The sequence below is a fragment of the Phoenix dactylifera genome, chromosome 7, assembly GCF_051530095.1.
Source record: "Phoenix dactylifera cultivar Ajwa chromosome 7, Ajwa_hap1_PhDact_Kaust_v1.1, whole genome shotgun sequence".
Lineage (NCBI taxonomy): Eukaryota > Viridiplantae > Streptophyta > Magnoliopsida > Arecales > Arecaceae > Phoenix > Phoenix dactylifera.
Genome location: NC_143196.1, coordinates 4,107,599 through 4,127,843, shown reverse-complemented (window position 1 = coordinate 4,127,843; position 20,245 = coordinate 4,107,599). Strand labels below are relative to the sequence as shown.

Genomic DNA, 20,245 nt, shown 5'->3' with positions numbered 1-20,245 from the left:
AATTGATTCGATACCAAGCTTCCCCAAACTTCCGTGTTAAATGAATAGGCCAGGCTCAAATTTTTTAATTGAGGATTGGCTTGTGAACAAGTTTGGACTCGGAATATTTGCTGGGTCACAAGAGTGGATAGGCTTATGAGCCAAGAATTTTTACCACCTACGTGGTTTAAATAAATCCTAACAACTAATAAGGCAATGCTTGGCAGCCTGGCCAGCTCGCAAGCTGTAGTTGTTGACAAAAGGTCAAGTGGCAAATAAAAGGAAATGGCGACCAAGGCGCAGGCAAGAGAAGGCTAGGTCAAAGTGAGAAGAAGAGGTCCTATTATCTATTATCTGGGGAAGAAAGATTTGAGGAAAGAGGGAGGGAAAGAGGGTTGAAACAAGACCTGGTTGAGCCAAGATTTCCTTTCCATACAGCTGACACCACTGAGCATGGGACCCACAAAATTGGAAAGGAAATCTTGGCTCAGCCAGGTCTTGTTTCAACCATTGGGACCCACAAGAGCCACATGACTGTTGGTGGACCTGCCACAAAATCTTGGGTGGATTAAGTTGAAATCCAGCCCACAAATGATGGTGATTGCTGCTTTTTTAAGAGCATTATCAAGCTTTAGCTGTCCTAAAAGTTTCATTGCACTTATTGGATTTGGATTAATGGGTTGTCGGACTCAGGATTAACAAGAGGATGCACTTTGTGGTTTGAATTCTTCTTGAGAATATGAGAACATAAAAGTTTTTTTGGCTAATTAGCTAGTGAGTGCCTTCACCACTTGTGTTGTGCTTCTGTTGAAATCAAGTTGATTAAAGTTGGTCATGACCAAAAAGGGGGAGTCAAGATTAGGTGAGATATTTTTCTTTAAGCTTAGGTGCCAGGAGAATATCAAGTTAGTTTATTGAATGATACTTTTCAATTGCATATATTTTAAACTGCCTGTGAATGGTCACTTGTGTTCTTGAATAAATAAGAGAATTTTGTGCATGCACACGTGCACACGCGCACAAGCAAAAGGGAGGAGGATGGATGCTTGCGTGGCCGCACGTGCATACACAAATAGAGGCTATATAAAGTCTGATAAGCACTGGAAACATCATTCCCACCACATGATTCTCTGAGTACAAGAGAATCTCAAAGCCCACCAAATATTGCAGTTCGTATTGTATAATGTATTTGACTTACTCCAAGAGCTCGTTTGGTTCGCGGAAAAAGAAGAAAAAATGTGGTCAACAGAAAAGTAATAAAATGCTTCTTATTTGATTGGAGTTTTCAAAGGACGGAAAAGTTGTATTTCCATGAAAATATGATTCCCACGTTGAGAAAGTCTTTCCCATGAAAAACATGGTAACTTTCCTATGAGCCGGAAATCACTCCATTTTTATTTTTTTTCCAAAAAAGCCTTTCAGGATTAAAGAGATATTAAAGACCTAATTTTTATTAAGAGTATAATATAAATTACACATAACTTTTCTAGAAAAGTGGATGGTCAACCAATTATAAGCACTCTGCAAATCTGTCACTTTTCCATTGGCAACCAAATATGCCAAAAGTACTTTCTCAGGCATCCTCTTTCCAAAAATCTGCTTTACAGGAATCATATTTCTAGAAGAAAAAATGCTTCCCGCGAACCAAACGAGCCCCATAGGGTAGATGGGAGAATTAGGTCTGTTGCAAAGCATAGCCAAAAAAAAACAGAGAGCCATTTGGCCAAGGGAAAAACACCACATACCTTGGAACTCATGTTGGGAGTATGGCTGCCTTTAAATGCACAAATAAATTTGAGAGTGAGCTCCTAATTTAATTCTCGATGCCTATCCTGAGTTGCACTCGATGATCGAAAATAGCTTCAATAATCAATGGAATGAAAACTATTGAGATTCCATCATCACAAATTGAACTCGGGTTCCCCTTTCACTTGCACAAATTGGTTGAGATGTGTATGTATCACCCAGACTAGCTAATTGGTACATAGAGAAACAAGATCCCTCCGGAGGTTCTAAGTTCAATTTTTGGGAGATGTTTCCTCAATTATTTTTGGAACTTCTGCAAAAAGATGGTCATTTCAATTGAATGATTTAGAAGGATAAATGGCATATGGAGTTACAAACAAAGTTCACAACATAGAACGCTATAATGCAATTCTCGGTATGTGATTATCATTTCTAGTAAACTAATCTTAACAGTACTTCAGAACTATTCAAATAGGTTATCTTAAGATTTTAGGCCTACTCCCCCACATTGAAGACCATCATAGATGCCACCTTTGAGACAACCATGGGTGTTCATTATTCACAAGCCTTTTAATGCAATCTCGTTTCCCTCACCTTATTGCCGGAAGTTTTCTATGATCAAGGCAGGGTTTACCTTTGGCTCTCATATAAGAATCATCAACACAAAGATAAACTGGCCTTTTGATTCTAAAATAAAAAGAGTACAATACGGGCTGGCCTCTCCAAACATTCTCCTCATCATACTGGATGCAAAAGACATGGCAAGACATCAGCACTCTACTCATGGCATCATTAGGCCTAGAGATCTCTTCGCCCAGCAAATCTTTGTTAATACAAATCTAGCTTTTACCTAAACCAGTGTATAGATATCTGTATGATTTAGTCTGAGAAAATTCCCTATGGTGCATGTAAGTTCCTGTTTTGATCCCTAAGTCAAGACTAGTGCAGACAAATAAAACTTCAGGTAGTCAATTTTGTCAGCAAAACATTAATAGAGAATTTGATGCCTGACCAAAATAATTGATCACTCTGGCCTTAACCTAAGATTGATAAATTTAATATATAAACAGATTAATCTTCTAGGATGTGCCACACAGTGCTGCCCAACAACCAAGAACACCCAGATATTATTTTTTTTTCAAAAAACAGTATCATATATGATATATTTCGATCAAATATGTGACTATTGAATATGTTATATAATGTGGGTAATGGAGATGATGAGAGATCCCCATCGTCTTTATCCAATAGCACTGTTTGTTTATTCTTTTTGAAGCACTCGACATAATTATTGCCCAACAGCTTCACTCCATGCTTAAAGGAGACTAACTTCGGAAGAAAAAAAAAATGATGTCTTCATTTGGGGCCAAAGAGGCAAGTGGTGCCCTATAAGTAGCAACTCGGTTCATAAAATATTGGTAGGTACGTGCCCTCACCATGAAAATTCAAAGCTGGACATGTGAAAATTTGACCATGATTATTAATTAACTCCCTGTTGTTCTTATTTAATCTAAAAACTGACTTGCCGAAGTATCCAAGTCTGTGTCATAAATTTCAAATTTAAGGACATGAATGAAAAGAAGTCTGCAAAGATCTCCTGCAGAAAGAAAAGCATGGCAATCAAAGTGATAAATGAACCACTCTTTGCACTTTGGCTCCTCATTCCTTTTCTCTTTGGTCTCATTCTTTTGCCAAAAAGTCTTTAGGTCACCTTTGCCTTTTCCTTTTTTCTACCATTTTTCTTTCCAAGTCGCAAAGAGTGCAGAAAAATCCAATCAAGGGGCTGAAACACCATTAAGTGCAAGAATCCTAGGTCATATAGCTTAGAAAGGGATATGCCTGGGTCCTCCACAAGGACCTTCAAGTGTCTACTGGCCGAACCACCCCCTAATTAGTTTTGCACCTACTAGGAGTTCTACCAACCAGGCTGTCCAATAAATGAACCTACTTACGAAATGGGCAACAGCTTTGAAATGTTTGAAACACCCAAAGAACCCTTCTAAAGTTAACAACTTAACACAGTACCTGATGCAAGGTGATTGTCAAACTGTATCTTACCTTCCAGGTGGGGTGCTCCTGATGGAAACTCGATGGCACGTAATCTTATATCCTGATAAAAATCTGCATCATGTGCCTGGTTATCCAAATTACTGAGTCAATTGATTTGGTGGTCCAGATTCGCATTCTTGTGTCTGCACCACGAGCTTTGACAAGCTAATTAATCAGTGCGATCGCTGTGTTAGTGTTAATCACAGCAGCTTGAGACAAACTGCACTTTCCATGAAACCTGTGGCTCGCCAGGGGAATGGAATGGAGAGATATTGATACCTGCCAGAAGGATTTATATGGTAAGTCCAACCATTCTATGCTCATTGAAGCACCAGAGAGCCTCTTCTTTCTGCATTTTTATCAACAGGAAGATTTAAGAACTCTGCATAGGGAGCCTAATCCACAAGTAAGTAATGCATTAATGGTTGAAGAATATTTTTAAAAAATTGTAAGATAAATGGATCAAGCAGTTTCTTTTCCATTGAAACCATTGATGTGCACCACAAATTCATAGACTGACATAAGCTTAAAATTGTTACTGTATGTTTACAACTACATTTTCTGTTCATCAGCTTAAAAGAAACTTTTACAGTGAAAGTAGAAACCTGAACCACACCCTAGCTTCCACTTTCAGATTTGAATACTAAAGAAAATGACATACAAATTTCTCATTTGCCCGTTATTGTCTTGTATTCTCAAACTAGAAATGAGGTATAACAGTTACAGTCACGAACCTGACAAGGAGGGTCCTACAGGAATGCATAAATGAACAGTAATTGCCATAAGAGGGATTTAGGTAGATGCTGGATTAATCAGACGCAACAACACAGGACGAGCTTTAATTAATGTTCCAGCTGCAAAACTCCCTGTCCAAATCTGATAATTTGGAGTCCACTGCTGCTGTGTTGATAAAGAAGTGATCAGACCTTTCATAATACACATCCATTCAGCAAATAATTGCATGAGATTCACTCCATAGCCCAAAACTTACTTCACAGCAGAATACCTTGAAAAATTAAATGATTTCGTGCTCTTCTTTCAGCTCTAATACTGCAACTGGTCTTTGATCATTGTTTCTGTAGTATGTTCCCTTAAATGAAGCCTGATTATTGGATATGGTATTTTGTCCTTTTGGTTGTAAGCAGTTGGAAGCGCCACTGGCATTAGCTGTGTTATGGCTGCTGTTCCTGGCAGCAGGCACATCATGGTTGTGTTTTCCCTCATATGTTGTAATAACAGCCTTAGGGTCTGTCGAAGCTCTCTCTATATGCTTCCTGACATTGCATCCAGCATAAGTGCATTTGTAGTAACTCCTGTTTATCAAAATAGAAGGTGTCAGCTGTATATACATAAAGAAAAAGCGAATATATTTAGAGTGTCAAAGAAAACACCACTAGGAATTATAGTGAAAAAAGTAACTCATGAAACAAGCTTGAGCAGACTTTTTCATATATCAGATGCAAATCATGCAGCTACAAATACTTGCAGATAGGGGTGAAATCAAGCCGATCTAGATTAACCCTGGGTCTGATCGTGCTTGGCTTGAAATTATTTTTTTGAGCCTAATTTCAAGATCAAGCTTGATTTACACATTAGTTAGTCAAGCCTAACTCAAACTTAATTTTGAACTGAGCTGAACACAAGCCTAACTGATCAGGTTGATTACCTCAAATCAAGCTGAAATCAGTTTGAGTTTGCATCAAGCTTGAATTATGCTTGGTTCGAGCTTGAATTAGTAGGTTGCATGGATGACTTCTATTCACTGACATGCAAGCTGAATAAATGATAGACATGTTTGCTATGCGTCTTTTAACAGCTTCAAAGATTTGTTTATAGATTAGAGTTACTTTCAAAAGACGTACTAGTAACTAACAAACTTCCCCCAGTTCTCATGGAATATTTACATCCTTTATGGATATTTCTGTATATTTTATAAGGTTTTTGGGATTTGGAATTTACCAAAATCCGTCATCGATAAGACAGTAGAGTCAAAATAATCATAAGAAGAACTAACTTTCAAGCACTATAAGATTGAGACAGCCAATTAACCAAAGGAAAAGATCCCCCAAGAATTTTTTCCATAAACTAAAAGCCTAATTTTTCTTTTTAAGAAAGTCTCATGTAAGTAGTACACTATCCAATTACATGGGAATCAGAGAGGGGAAGGGAGGGAGGGAGAGGATATAGCAAACAGTTATTAATGTGGCAACCTGGCTCATCCAAAAAAGCATCATAAGGTGCCTTTTATAAAACTGATACAAAAGGACACCTCTATAGGTGATCAATTGACTTCAAATTATAGGGAATTGGGATAAGGGGAAACCAAGTGGCAAAAATGTCCTTATTTTTAAAGATAAACAGTAACGAGAACATCGTTCCACATTTTAAGCAAACAAACTGCATACAGTAGTAATACCACACACAACTCATAAGCTAAAAAATGATATGCATCTTAGATAGGATCAGGACTCTACAATAAAAAATTAATAAGGCAAAAGACATTTAGGGGCTTTATGCAACAGGTGGGGCAGCACATTTAGCCCCATGACCTTCCAAATTTTATTTATTTATAAGCAATCTGTTAAGCGCAATGCACAAAAAGAAAAAAATGTAGCCAAGGTTCGCCGTCTCGGTGCCGAACCCCGTATCGATGCCACACTAGCATAGTGTCGAAACGGTATGATATGATATTTTTTTGGTATACCAAATGTCGGTACGCCACCTATACCGGATACTAGTACCGAACTAGTACGGTACGTCTTGTACCGTCCGGTTCAGGCCAGTATGGCGTACCATAAATGTAGCAATATCAAAGTTAATTACTAGTTACATTTACTTAGCTCACTAATTAGTAATTTATAAATTTATAATATTTTATATTAAATCTATTTTTTAAAAAAGATATGAGGAATTATTCCACCTGTGAATTACATGTGCAAACAAAATAATAAAGAATGAGGACAGAACAAGGGTAAAAGGATGATACATAAATATAAAATTTCGTCCAATATGTATGTATACTTTTAAAAAAATTGCAAAACTATCATATGAGGCACTTGCAGAGAAAATGCAATTCACAAGAAGGATACTCCCTCATTTCTCTTACTATATTAATCAAAAATGGCATTACTAGAAAACCATCTAAAATAGAAAGTGGATGGTTGCTTCTTCCTCCCATTGCACACTTGCACTCAGAAACGTATTGAAAAAAAAAAAGAAATTGAAAAAAGAAAGTAGAAACAGCACATTGCCCAATTCTAGGTTGTGGGCAATAGTTTCTCAACTTTCTTATGAATGAAACAAAAAAGTTGAGATAAAATAAATGTCCTGAAATTTTGAAACATCTCATCTTTTGATGCTTCAATTAAATCAGAAAACTTTAAAAAAATAATAAAAAAAGAAAGAAAAAAAGAAAGGCATGCCTTGTGTTTGTTACTAGTACCAGGTCCCATACAAACCTTTTCTTCATGGTGCAATCTGACATTACAAAAATCCTTTTTGAACTAGTTTTTTTCAAGCGACTCCTATCTCGACTCTCATACGAGAATGAGGAGCATTATCTGGGATGTATAGTAGAGAGATAAAACCAAGGTTTAGATACCAATAATGAACCCTGATTGGTTTTGTCTACAAACAGTATGTTACCTGTTCAGTACTGATGCAGTTGATATGTCCTAAGACTCTTAAGATCAATATAAAAAAAAAAATGGTATAGTACCGGTATGGATAGTCAAACATCATGAGAGAAACATCATACTGTGGATAACCAATTCACCACAAAATGAGAGAAACATCATGAGAAGATGTGACTCTATCTGTGAGAAACAAGAGTTCATGTAATAAAAAAATCAGGTAAATGTGCGAACTATGTTTCTCAAGATTCATGCTTGAATGCTAATTAATTTTGCTTTCAAATTAATGAGCTACCTCCAATTATGTTGGCTAAAAAAAAAGGACCCTTACATTTGTCTGGTAAAGATAACGAGATACGACATGATCATTATATATATATAATAAAACAAAGGTTTGGAAAAATCCAACATCCTACATAGGTTAGAGTTTCGAACTCTAAATCCTTCTTCATGAGGTTCAAAGCTAAATCCATCAATGAGAAGGCTCTTTTTCAAAACCTTGCTAGTTTGATAAGTAGGCTTTAGTTAAACCTAATTAAGGCTCAAGTAGAGAAGGGCTTGTTGCTGCCATCTTCAACAAGACAATTTGCTGTAGCTTCTACTTCACAACCAGCTGTTGGATCATCATGATGCTTGGGCCTGGGAAGTTATAGAATGCACTTTCATGTGTATCATATGGGTCATCAATCAGATGATTGTACATGGTATGAGATGACTTTATGTCAACCGATGTTATAAGTTCCTTGAGGTTCTAGACTAGCTAGTTCAAAATTTAAATGATGCTGGATCGAGATCACCATCGGATCGTGATGAAAATTGGTGGCAAGGAAGTTTTGAGCCTTACTTTCAATAAGTGAAAAAAAGGATCATAAATCACGTAAGTGATGAGAGTGCTTCAACTCGACGAATTATCAGGTATCTGCAGCCAGGATCAGAATTCAGGTTTAATGATCCATGTTCCCAGAACAGATACTCCCAGATCTGCCATTAGTTTACAGTAAATATTTATACCAAATCAACTTGGCATGTCTTCTTTCAGATGGTTCAAGTGGATGGTTGATCAAACTATCAGACAAGAAGCTATATCCCCCAAAACCATCAGGCATCCCACAGTGATGCCCAAAATTCAGATTCAGTGACCTGCATTATGAAGGCGCTTTCTCCCAGATCCGCCATTGGATCAGGATGAAATTTAAAGTCAGAGAAGCCTGACAAGTCTTAGTTCAAAGGATTTAAGTATATGTTTGATCAGATTGGTAATTAACATGCTACAGCTTCCGAATCATGAAGCCTCCTGTGGACATGTACAGCATGAAAGTTTAAATTTTCTGAAGTGCAGTGGCCCCTGTTCTCAGATCCACCATTGGATCTGGATGATATTTGAATTCCAAGATGCCTGATTAGCCTTCTTTCAAAGTCTTCAAGTGGATCATCAATCAGACCTTAAAAATAAAAGTAATGTGCACTGGAATTGGCTGCAAGTGGTCAATCTGCAGCACTGGATCAGTTTGTAATTAATTTTGAGACAGCATGAAAACATGGTTTGTTGACCCAACATGCAAATATATTTTTCCACTCCTCAGGCATCAAAACCCACCATGCAAATATATTTCTTTTTCTTCTTCTTTTTCCTACATCGAATGGTATATCCACCTAAATGGGTGAATGTTGTATTATTATCTCCTAACATCAAGACAATCATTTGGTCAATTATCATCAGCATACAATTTAATGCTAGATTTAATAATAGATAATATAGATTCAGTTCTAATGTTGTAGATTTTATAAGCAATGTTATATCAACAGCTATGATTTACACAAAAACTCCATGGCAGTTCTAGAAATAAACAATCTGTATTGACCGGAATGCCGCATATGGAATCCTACAGGATAGTATGATCTCTATCTTTGTTTCTCAAAACACTAAAAGGAATTTGTTAGTTACTCCAATCGGTAAGGGACATTGGCAAGCACAGAGTGAAAGGATGCACTGAGTGCCACAAAGTCACAGAGACCATAATGGATTTTTATATAGTCTATTTTCAGTTTAGGCAGGTTGGAGAGGAGAAAGGTGCGATTCAGGATAAAGAAAGTCTGATTTAAATGGGTAATTTGAAATTTTAGATCTTTAATGACATCAAAAAGGGCAACAAAAATGTGGAAATTGAGGAAATAGAGTGAAAACCCTAAAATGTTTGGCTTTTTGGAGGTCTTGGGTTTAGAATGGGGTAAGTTGGAAAGGCATGTGACACATAAATTAATTCTTTTAATATAGAAAATGTTCTGAAAAGAATGATGAGATTGAATTTAAGGATTTGCTGATATCCTTTTCTTTCAAAAAGATTGTAATTTTGCTTTCACATTACATAAAATGGGCAACCACATATACCACTCCAATCAAAAGCAAAATAGGTAATCTGCCTGATGAACACTAAGGCTAAGTAGATGAGAGGGGGGTGGGGGTATAAATTTTGAGGGATCGTACAAATGAGATTAATACAAAGAGGTGAGGGTATTTTGGGGAAAACGTTGGCCAAAGAAACATTCCTAAAATCCAAAAATCCCATTCTTTTGATCTAACATAGTTATGCTATCATATGGAGAACACCTTTCTCCAAAACGATTAGCACCAATGGATCTGCTTCCAACTTCATCTCAATAATATTGACGGTTTTTTGCACATATGTTCCTACAAAAATGCCCATGTTTGTATTGACCCATAGAAAATTGATACATGCATATATAGCCCTACATTTGTGAGGAGGGGGAGGGGGGGGTTAAGTGTTTTTTTTTTGCAGTTCTACAATCGTGATACAAATCCAACCTAGACGCATTAAAAGATAGCCATTTATCTTATAAATGACCTAAATATCCTTTTGCAATAATACCCCTCCAAATTTTTCCAGCAATACCCTTCTGAAGTTTTCCTTATGGCGCAATAGATAATTTAGAATGTTTTTCCTTTTTTTTGCAAAATTTCCTCTCCAAAATATGAGAGAAGTCATGTCACTTAACTCAATAGACTACTATTTAACCCATCTATAATGTGGTTAGAATACGAGGCAAAGCAAACCAATAAGGCAAGACAGGATTGGGAGAGGGGTTCAGGGTATGTATAAAAGTATAGCTTTTCCTACTTCTATCCTAAACTTGCCAACATCCTTACAACTCTTGATGTCTTACAACTTTTACTGTCTCAAATAATGCATGCAGTCATCAAGTACATATTTGGAAGTAGGGATGCACATCGAGTGGGTCAGATTGGGCTACAAGTTGTCTTGGGCTCGGCCCTAGTTACTGACACCTAGCCAAACTCAGCACAACCCATTACTCAACCAAAATGTATGGGCCCAAGCTCGATCCAATAAATTAGAAGTAAATTTAGTCCAATAAATTACAAGTCAACTCACGCTAAAAGTGGGCCAGCCCAAATTAACAACATATCAAGATTAGAAAAAAGAACATTCTCATTCCCCCTCTAAAGTAGCGTTTATAATTTAAATATATCAATAATTTATGTACAATTGTTAATCAGAAGAATAATTCCTTAAACAACTAGTATCTCTACCTATATGACAAACAATTAATTAGTATTATATTTTTACTATATTTGACTAATATATGCCAATAATATATGGACATGCTATACAAGTATCGGCAAGGCTGAGTTGGGCTATCAGGTTCATAAATCACTAGCCCAAGCTGGACTCAATTTTAAATCGGGCTAAACGCTTGTGCTCCGAGCTCAGCCTGACCCGTAGAAACATTGTCCAACTCTCTTATAATGTGGTCTGGGTCGAGCAAATCATGGGTTGGCTTGGCTCAGTGTGCATGGCTATTTGGAAGGCTATTCTTTATTAATATTGCTAAATTGGGAATAAAACTATGATTCCATAATCAACAAGCCTTACCAATTTACATGTGATCTAATAATTGATCAAGTTATGATTCACAAAGCTTTAGAATGCCATGCTATTGCTTCAACAAATTGGTTTTGAATTACTAGCTAGTGTGACTTATTAAAGGAAAAGGTGAGGGTAACCCACCAATTCCTAGCTAAGATAACTAAAGGAAAAGAGAGGCGGACATGAGAATTAGAAGATTACTCATATACTAATAAGCACATATATAGATACATACAATTTTTCTTTTTTGATCAAGAATCAAATCATGCTTTATCCTTAGGAAGTAGGAACCATTTCACATCACGGATCTGATGAAATAGGATGGACTGAGACAGTATTTTGTAAATCCATAATTATCTTGAATATATCAACCATATCTTTATTTCCCAATTGTCTGGAATGGACAAAAGAAACGTCTTGTTTTTTCTTCAATTTTTTTGCTCTCTAGTGGACCTCTCAATAGGATTTGAACCTAGATAAAGTTATAACCATCTGTCAGAGAAAAAAAGCACAAATAGATCTTGTATTTTTGATTATTCATCCACTTCTAACATTTCATGGATAGTCAGGACATGGAGAAAGATCCAAAAAGGCATGACAAAAACCGATCCAATAATATCTCTGTTCATTATTTAAAGAAAGGAAAGATCCAAAAGATTTGATCTTTCCTTTAGTTGCTAATTCCCTATTTAATAATGCCTGATATTCTGAGTCCTTTCTAATGGAATCAAAAAAATCTATGAATTGATCAAAAGATCCTTTCAATTGGCTAGAATCTCTTGAACGAAAACAATATTGTTGAATCATGTTGAATATTTGACAAACAGATGATTTTAAAGTTTTATGCTAACCAACGGATGAAATTATTTGGTAAGAATAAATTAATAAAGGTTTGACTGAGAAAAATCTCATGTGATCATTTTTGCTCTTTAGGATCGATTCTACAAAAGAAAGGGTAGAGAGAGAAGAGGAGGAGGAGGAGAAGAAGAAAGAGAAGGAGAAAGAGGAAGAGGAGAAGAGGAGGAGGAGGCAGCAGCAAGTAGCAAGGTGTTTCCAAGGAGTTGGAAGTTCATAACATATTTGAGCCCAAGGAAAAATTATAAGAGAAAGACAGAAAGAACAATGTGTGGGAATGGATAGTTAATGAGTTACAAATACAGAATAAGGATAATAAATATGTTCATTATGAATTGAAGCGTTGGAGTTGCATCAGTTAAGGATGAAGAGGCACAGGATAAGTTAAAATATGCTCATGAATACCAAATATTTGAAGAGGTCCAAGGAAGGAAGTTGCCGGAGCTGTACCAAGTAATTGTGGTACATAACAAATTATTAGGAAAAATGTGGGACAGAGAATGGACTGATTTTTCATCATAAGAAAATGGTGGAGGTTTATATGACTAGCTAGATGTAACTCAGATAAAATTTATTGAATTCCGTCATGGTTTACTATTTTGTCTATATGATTCAATTTCAAATCATACCAGTGGGCTTTGTGTTTATGATTCCATTTCAATTATGTAAGTGTGCAGCCAGCTTAAAATAGAATGCCTCAAAAACACAACCTGATAAAAAATGATAAAATTGTTTCCAAACCAAAATCCTTTCCTTCCCTTACCTTCCTCCTTATCCTCAAATAGTTTTACTAACAGCTCCCTCTCAGACTACCCTTTATCTATTTCTGATGAAAAAAGGAAAAAAGGAAAAAGGAAAAAATGTTGATCCTTTGGCTTCCTAGTTTATCAAAGTAACAAAAAATTGAGTTTGTTTTTAGTTTTGGTTCTGCATCTTCCAATCTATCTCCTTTCTAATTTAATGAACTATGTGATTTTGTTCTTTTATTTTTTATTTTCAAAAGCCGTTTCATATCCAAAAGCCTGACAACTTTAAAAGCTCATATCTAACAACTGATATTTCACATATTAGAAATAATAGTTCGAATCATAGTACGCCATACCAGCCTGAACCGGGCGATATGGTACCGGTTCGGTACTAGTATTCGGTATGGGTGGCATACCGATACACGTATGCCATAAAAACTCTATACCATATTGTACCGACACTATGCTAGTCTGGCACCGGTACGAGGTCCGATACCAAGACCGCAAACTTTAGTTTGAATCTTAAGAATGCCAGGATCAGTAATGCCATCATAATAATCATTTATGCTTCGCTGAAATGTAGAATCACTGTAATGCTGAGATAGATCTTCTAGATTTATATATGTAACAGGAAAAGTCTAGATCCTCCTGTACTAAGTCGTACTTGAAAAGTTCCTTCATGCAGTGATCTTCTTTTCTTTCTCAGATAACATGTTTGCAACAACTTAGATGAAGATGTTGGATCAAACGCATAGAAATGACAACTTGAAAAATGAGCATAAATGAGTGTCAAATGGCAAAATGATGCCAGCATCGGCTGGATCATAGAATTATGAGTGTTATTGCATTTCCTCAGAACAAACTTCTGTTTAGAGTTCTGGATGGCACAAGAAATAGCACAGCAATAGCTCTCAAAACATATATCCTCGTAGAATCTAATATGGGGGCTTCCTGCATACTGATAAAAGGCAGAGTACATAAGCAGCAAATATGGTAGAAGAGTGAGAGGTTCCTTCAGTTATCCTGGACAAAGAGCTGTTTAGTGTCTTGTAGTTCACGTAGTTTTGTGAGATAAGGATACTGTTTTAGCCTTGTATTAAAAAAAAAAAAAAAATCATAACATCCTATGATGTTATGTTCGATTACCATCCAAGAGCTTATTGGGTTACGCGCAAATCCTAGAAGGACTAAGTGTGAAAATGGTCATAAAGTACATATTTAATGAGACATCCTAGATTAGAAACTGGACTCCCAATAATAGCAACCATAACACACAATTATTCAAGAAAAGTACTACCTTGGATTAGGATTTCCTTTCACCACTTTCTGCCCATACTTGCGCCACCTATAACCATCATCCAGAAGATCAACCTCACTTGTCGTCTGAACAATGATCCTGGGCTCTGTCACCGTCCTTTGTGAAGAAGTTAGTATGTTCCTACCCAATTAACATAATCATTTTTAAAATCTGAAATTCAATGTGACCATGAATAGTTTACGTACTAGCCACAAAACATTCACCTTCTTTTAGGATCTGGCTCATTATCACCACCTTCATCTGTTCTCAATTCAACATCACCTGCTTCTTCACCGTCGCTTGCACCAGATAATTGTTCAGGTGTTCCGTAACTAGATTCTTGATCTCTCTTAGATGCTGAAGGGGCGGCCATAGTCTCATCTGATCTGCTGAAGTTTCGAGGGTAAGCCTGGGAACCTGGTTCGGAGTTAGTAGGAATTCCAGGGTTCCCATTGAATTCATTGGAGCCGCTTGGCAAAGTACCAACTTCCTTGGCACGCTTATTTGGTTGGGGATGCTGATGATTGTGTTGACCCTTGTAGATTATCCCAGTTATTTGGCCATCAAGGGAGCGCTCTATCTTTTTCTTAACTGGACAGTTTGGATGTGTACATTTGTAGTAGCTCCGAGGATATTCACTGCCCTTCACCATCTTCTGTCCATATTTTCTCCAATTATAGCCATCATCGGCAGGTTTATCAACAATAAGGGCTGTAGGTTGAGATCTTTGATCATAATGAGAGCCCTCTGCAGATTCAAAGGTGCTATTATCTGTGTTTGATGTCAGAGTTGACATTTCTTGGGTTGGTGTTGTATGGATAGCAGAGCTTGTGTTCTGTGCCAAGGATGTGGCCGTTGCCACTGAAAGGGAAGATGAACATTCAGCTTCACTGAGCATTTTAACTTGAGACTGGGCAGCCTGGGCTGTGACTTGAGCTAGCACCTGTTGATGGGACATTCCGAAGTTCCCCTGCAAAGATCCCATTACCCAATGCAATGCAACAAGTAACTTATGTCACCTGTGCTCCAAAAATCAACAACATTCTAGACAACAATGTGCCATAAACTAAGAATAAATTTGACCCATGGCAACAAGGAATAGACTTATACACTTGTCAATGTCCAAACATACTAAAAAATGAAGCACAGATATTTGAACTTAAAAAAGTTGGTCGCTTTATAAAAGACAACATCCTAAAACTACTTTGATATCTCATTTATGTAAATCAATTCAAACGGTGAACAGTTATGAAGAAAAAAACATTTAGACAAGCTAACTAATCAATAACAAATAAAAAGTTTCGGTGATAACAATCACACAGAGCAGTCATAAGCAATTGCCCCATCTCCTTTTGTGCATGCATTTAAGGCATTTTCTTTAGATTGGCAACTAATCTTATCATTAGACTTAACAAATCTAGCTAAACTTTTGATTCCAACTCAATACCAACAATATCCTTTCAATTGTGTCTGTTTCTTAACCTTTATTGAGAAAGACGCTTCTTTCCAAATACTGCCCAAACATCAGCAGAGATATTCAATCCACCACAGCTGTCCATGAACTGCAATGGAAAAATATGATGGGCGCTCTAGATAGAATAATTTTTTATCAAAGGCAACTACATCCCAATTTCTTTCAGATCTTTTATCTAAAAGCGCTTTTTACTCATTAGTGTTAAGATTAAGTTCTCTTCCGTTAATTGTTACCAAAATAGGGTCTAAAATTATGTGCTATATATTGCTATTCACTACTTTGCGGAAAATCCCAATCCCAGAAACAAATTTCAGAGCACATCTGTCCATTTTCTTCTTCAGCATCCAAGCTTTGACCTCTTGTACTAAAACAGCAATCAAATACAAAAGAAATAACCTACCAGACCAGGCGAAAAGAGAGGAGAAGAACCCAGCAAGCCAGTGGGGCTGAGTCCCGGAGGCACGGTAAAGATCTGAGGAGGCCGAGTCATCTCCACGTTCTGCCGCCCCAACCCACCCTCTTCTCTCCTCTCCACCTCCCCGCCCGAATCCCTCTCCGCCTCCTTCGCCTCCTCCCCAGTCGGCCGCCGGGGCGGCGGCACCCCAACGGGGGAATTCATCGCCCCCTGGAGTAGCTGCGTGAAGGATCGGAACTCCGAATCGGAGTCCTCGGCGAAGAAGCTCGATACCAGCGTCAGCGGGCCGGGGCTGACCTCCGACGGGCCCCCGCCGCCAGCAGCTCCGCCGTGGAAGAGGGACTCGTAGGCGGCGCGGGGAGGGAGGGAGATGGGGGGCCGCGGCGGCTGGCCAGCTCTGGGGGCCGCCGCTCCACCACCGCCGCTCTCTGCCATCCGATTCCAATCTCGTTTCTTGTTTGGATTGTTCACGGCGTGGAAGTTTGTGTGGGAGGAGCGAGCCAGAGATTAAACTCCCTCCAAATTAAAATTAAATGCGCCTACAGAACCGTTGACTTGACGGAGAGGTGTGCAGCGAGGTGTACGACGAACTGGACTCAAAAAAGGTACCAGCCAATCCCCATTTCCATTTTTCTATATCTAATATATCTTTTATATATATATATATATATATATATATGAAGAACAAAAAATGAGGAAGAAAAAAAAATACTTGACAAGGTGATATATTATATCACTTTTCATATATTATTTTTTACCTTCAACTTTTGTTATTATCTTTTTCGCTTCTCTTGCTATGGAAAGTTACTTTTATTATTTATTTTTTTGATACATTAGCACCACTATCATGAAAATCCAGAGAGGGAAAATACATTTTAGAGACAAGTTTTATTTGTCTCTAATGGTTTATCAAAATGAAGTTACTTTTATTTCTGATTTATCAAAATAAAAAAATATAATATTAAAAAATAATTTATTTAAAATAATAATAATAATTTTTTTCTCAATTTAATAAATATATTTTTATAATTATAGAATTTTATATGGAGATATTTATAAGAAAATAAAGCAGGTAAATCCCTTGTAACTTGACAAGTGGCACGTAGACATCAAAACATTGTACCCATCTCCCATATGCTTTAAAGTTAATGTTGCACAAAGAAACATGTTTCCTTTGTCTTTTTCTAGGAAGGGGAAGAAAAAGATCTGCTCGTGCGAGCCCCTCTCATCCACAACCTCTCTATCTCCAAAATGACGAAGTCAGTAAGAATTTTTGTGCTCTTCCTCGTCTTCTGACTCGAGAGGTGGCAGCTTTTCCAAAGGGTAAACGATTATATAATAACGCATGATTTATAATCTGCTTCAACTTTTTTTTTTTGATTTTTTTTAATTGATTTTTTTTAAGCAATAAAATTGAATCCCAAAAAAAGGTCAGTATCGAATTTGTTTGGTTTGCTATGGAATAAAAAAAAATATTGGTGCCATTAAGAGTTTAGAAGCTTATATTGGCTTGTCTCCTTCAGCTTTCAAACGTCAACTTAATTGCATTAGTCCCCATCTAGGGTCCACAGGTTTCTTACTTTTTTTTTTTTTTCTTTTCAGTAAAATGAAAAAAGTGTGTGTGTTTGTGGATGCAAGTAAGATTTCAAACAACTTGTTGGGCACGTAATGGATGATGCTTACAGGGGAGGAAAGCAGACTCGACCCCTTTCTAGAACTAAAGGGCTAATCAATTCATTTGGACCGCTGTTGTTTGAGGAGGAAAGTGAGCATTTGAGCCGAAAATCATTTAAAATGTAAATAATAATAAGAAATAATTATGCAGGTTAAATTTGATTATGAAAGACAAAATTATTCAAAGAAAGATTACCCTAAGCTATTTATTGATATAAGGCATTTTTTTATATTTATATTTTACTTTTTATAGACAAAAATTATTATTATATAACAATTATTTTAAAAATTTGTATAGCTCATAGTGTAATTATTCTTCTAAATAAGATTTTTACTATTCTCATTTTTTCTCATTTTCAAACCAAATACAACCTTGTAGTTGTGGCAATAGGCTAGGTCAGGTTAGGTTCAAGTGGGGTTAAAACAAGTTTGAATTAAAAAAAAAAAAAAAAAACTTCCATCCTATACCTATCTATTTATAAACAGTTGATCCGGATTGACTCATTTTCGCTAAAGCATCTGAGGCAAGGAGGGGTGATATAGGTCGGGTTCAGTCTGAGCTGAAGCAAGTTAGGGTCAAAAAAAAATTTAAACCACACCTACCTCTTAGTAAATAGGTTGATCTCGCATGGACTCGTTCCAATCCAAATTTAAAACCAGCCAATCCGATTCCATATACTTTGGTTAGGTTCGTGCAGACGGACAGGTCGGAGTCAGATTATGCCCTCGCAGCAAGCATGCTCCAATTTAGAAAGAATTCTCAAATGTTAGATATATTAGTTTAGTTGGAGGAGTGGTCCATCTTTGAATGCTTATCACTCATCACCCTTATTTATATTGTTTTGCTTTTGACGAGCTTAATGAGGCAGCAAATCAAATGAGAAGAAACAACAACAACAACAACAACACCAAACAATTCCTTTTTTTTTTTTTTTGTTTTACTAATATAAATAAAAACATAAGTTTCCGATCACAAGGCAAGTCTATCCCCAACATGGGCCCAGACTCGTAGGTAATTTATCCAAGTAGATATGCTTGATATAGTACATGCACGTGTAAGCTGTGGACGTTTGCAAGCGTGGCGGGCTGTACAACCGCGCGTACATATAATATAATTGTGGTGGGTCTCCCACCGAACCGGGATCCAGAACGTGACAGCGGTCGGCTCCATTCATTTAGACAAGAATCTATTGATGAGAAAGTGACCCTTGGAATAGGATAAGATTACTCTAATGTGACGGCACCACTTCCTTCCTTGAGGTTGGCATCTATCTATTTTATGAAGTTCTGGTCTACATCCCGGCCCATATCAAGTTGGGGAGAAAAAGATCTTCCTATTTTCGTGGTATCTATCTATTCGCTGCTTCATAAGTTTCTATTTCAAGTCCAAAGTTACAGTGCTCCGGTTATGAATCCATGGGCTTCAAGATGAGTACTGTAGGCTAGCTCGATCTTACTTGAGGATGGCTTGGCCACTATGATTGAATGAATTCAGAGTGGCATCGGTGGTGGTGGCATGAGCTACTTCTTGCTTCGGAACATTCGGGGCATGACGAGTGATGATGTAGTCTTTTAAGCTAAGCATGTGTTCAGAGAAGCAAATGGAGCCGTGGATTGGATGGCTTTGTATATGTTCAGTCACTCCGAAGACAGTCTATGGCTTTGTTTAAAGCGCTCTCGAATTTGCTGTTTTCTAATCTTATTAGATGTATTCGTACTAGGACTGTATGAATCATCTGTTTCAGCAAAAAAAAAAAAAAATTAGAGATGAAAAAAAAAATCCAAATAGTACATGAAATGGACATCCATCCATCCTAAACACCATGAAATACTTAAAAAATGGATATGATTAAGAGTCTCCATCCCTCTAGTTCAACTCCAAAATGGAAAGAATTTAAACTCGAATAGCTTTGATGATGACTGGATGCCGATCGATAAGACCGTGATATAGATAGGGTATGGACTTTTCATTACATGAAGTTTTTTCTAGATCTTGCTTTGACTTATCCCATGACATGTCTTTGTATTAGAGCTATATGATCATCCAGGCTACCAGGGAAAAAAAAAAGAGGAAGAAAGAAATGTATTTGGTGGCGGCGTGTGAGATAGACGTTCTTTCGTGCAGGTCGCTGCAATGTGCCGTCCGTGAACATAAAGATACCCTTTTAAAGATAGGGAGGAGATGTCAATGGCTTTCGTTTGATGGGAAATTCTAGGCGACGGCCCGGACCACACCATTGAAGAGAACCACGGAAGTTCATGAGCATGTAAGAGAACTGAATCATTAGTACAAGCTTGGAGGAGCTCATGAGCAAACGACCTGGATGATGACAAGCTCCATGCTTCATTTGAGCCTCCTCAAGCTGGAGATGTTATATTTTGTTTGGACTTCTGGGAGCACTCTTCCATGTCATGGCAATTTGAATTTATAAGTTCAATTGTAAATCTAGTCCGCAAATTCTTGTGTTCAAAG

At 37.2% G+C, this 20,245-nt stretch overlaps 1 protein-coding gene across 10 annotated transcripts; it reads right to left on the bottom strand.

Annotated features, from left to right (window-relative positions):
• Positions 1-1,735: 1,735 nt before the first annotated feature.
• On the bottom strand, positions 1,736-16,735 carry LOC103705233 (putative WRKY transcription factor 4). 10 transcript variants are annotated; one of them, XR_015967219.2, is made up of 7 exons: positions 16,084-16,732; positions 14,434-15,179; positions 14,210-14,350; positions 4,766-5,087; positions 4,509-4,674; positions 3,784-4,053; positions 1,736-2,038 (listed from the first exon to the last, which is right to left on the bottom strand). XR_015967219.2 is itself a non-coding variant. In XM_008788874.6 (5 exons), exons 1-4 carry the CDS (start codon positions 16,531-16,533, stop codon positions 4,790-4,792), a joined length of 1,635 nt encoding a protein of 544 aa, XP_008787096.3. In that variant the 5' UTR covers positions 16,534-16,735; the 3' UTR covers positions 4,271-4,674; positions 4,781-4,789. The 10 variants fall into 10 exon arrangements, 4 of the variants coding, with proteins under 4 accessions (XP_008787096.3, XP_008787093.3, XP_008787094.3 ...); XR_015967218.2 differs by having other exon boundaries at positions 4,509-4,671; XR_015967221.2 differs by having other exon boundaries at positions 3,784-4,123; positions 4,781-5,087.
• Between the last annotated feature and the right edge of the window lie 3,510 nt (positions 16,736-20,245).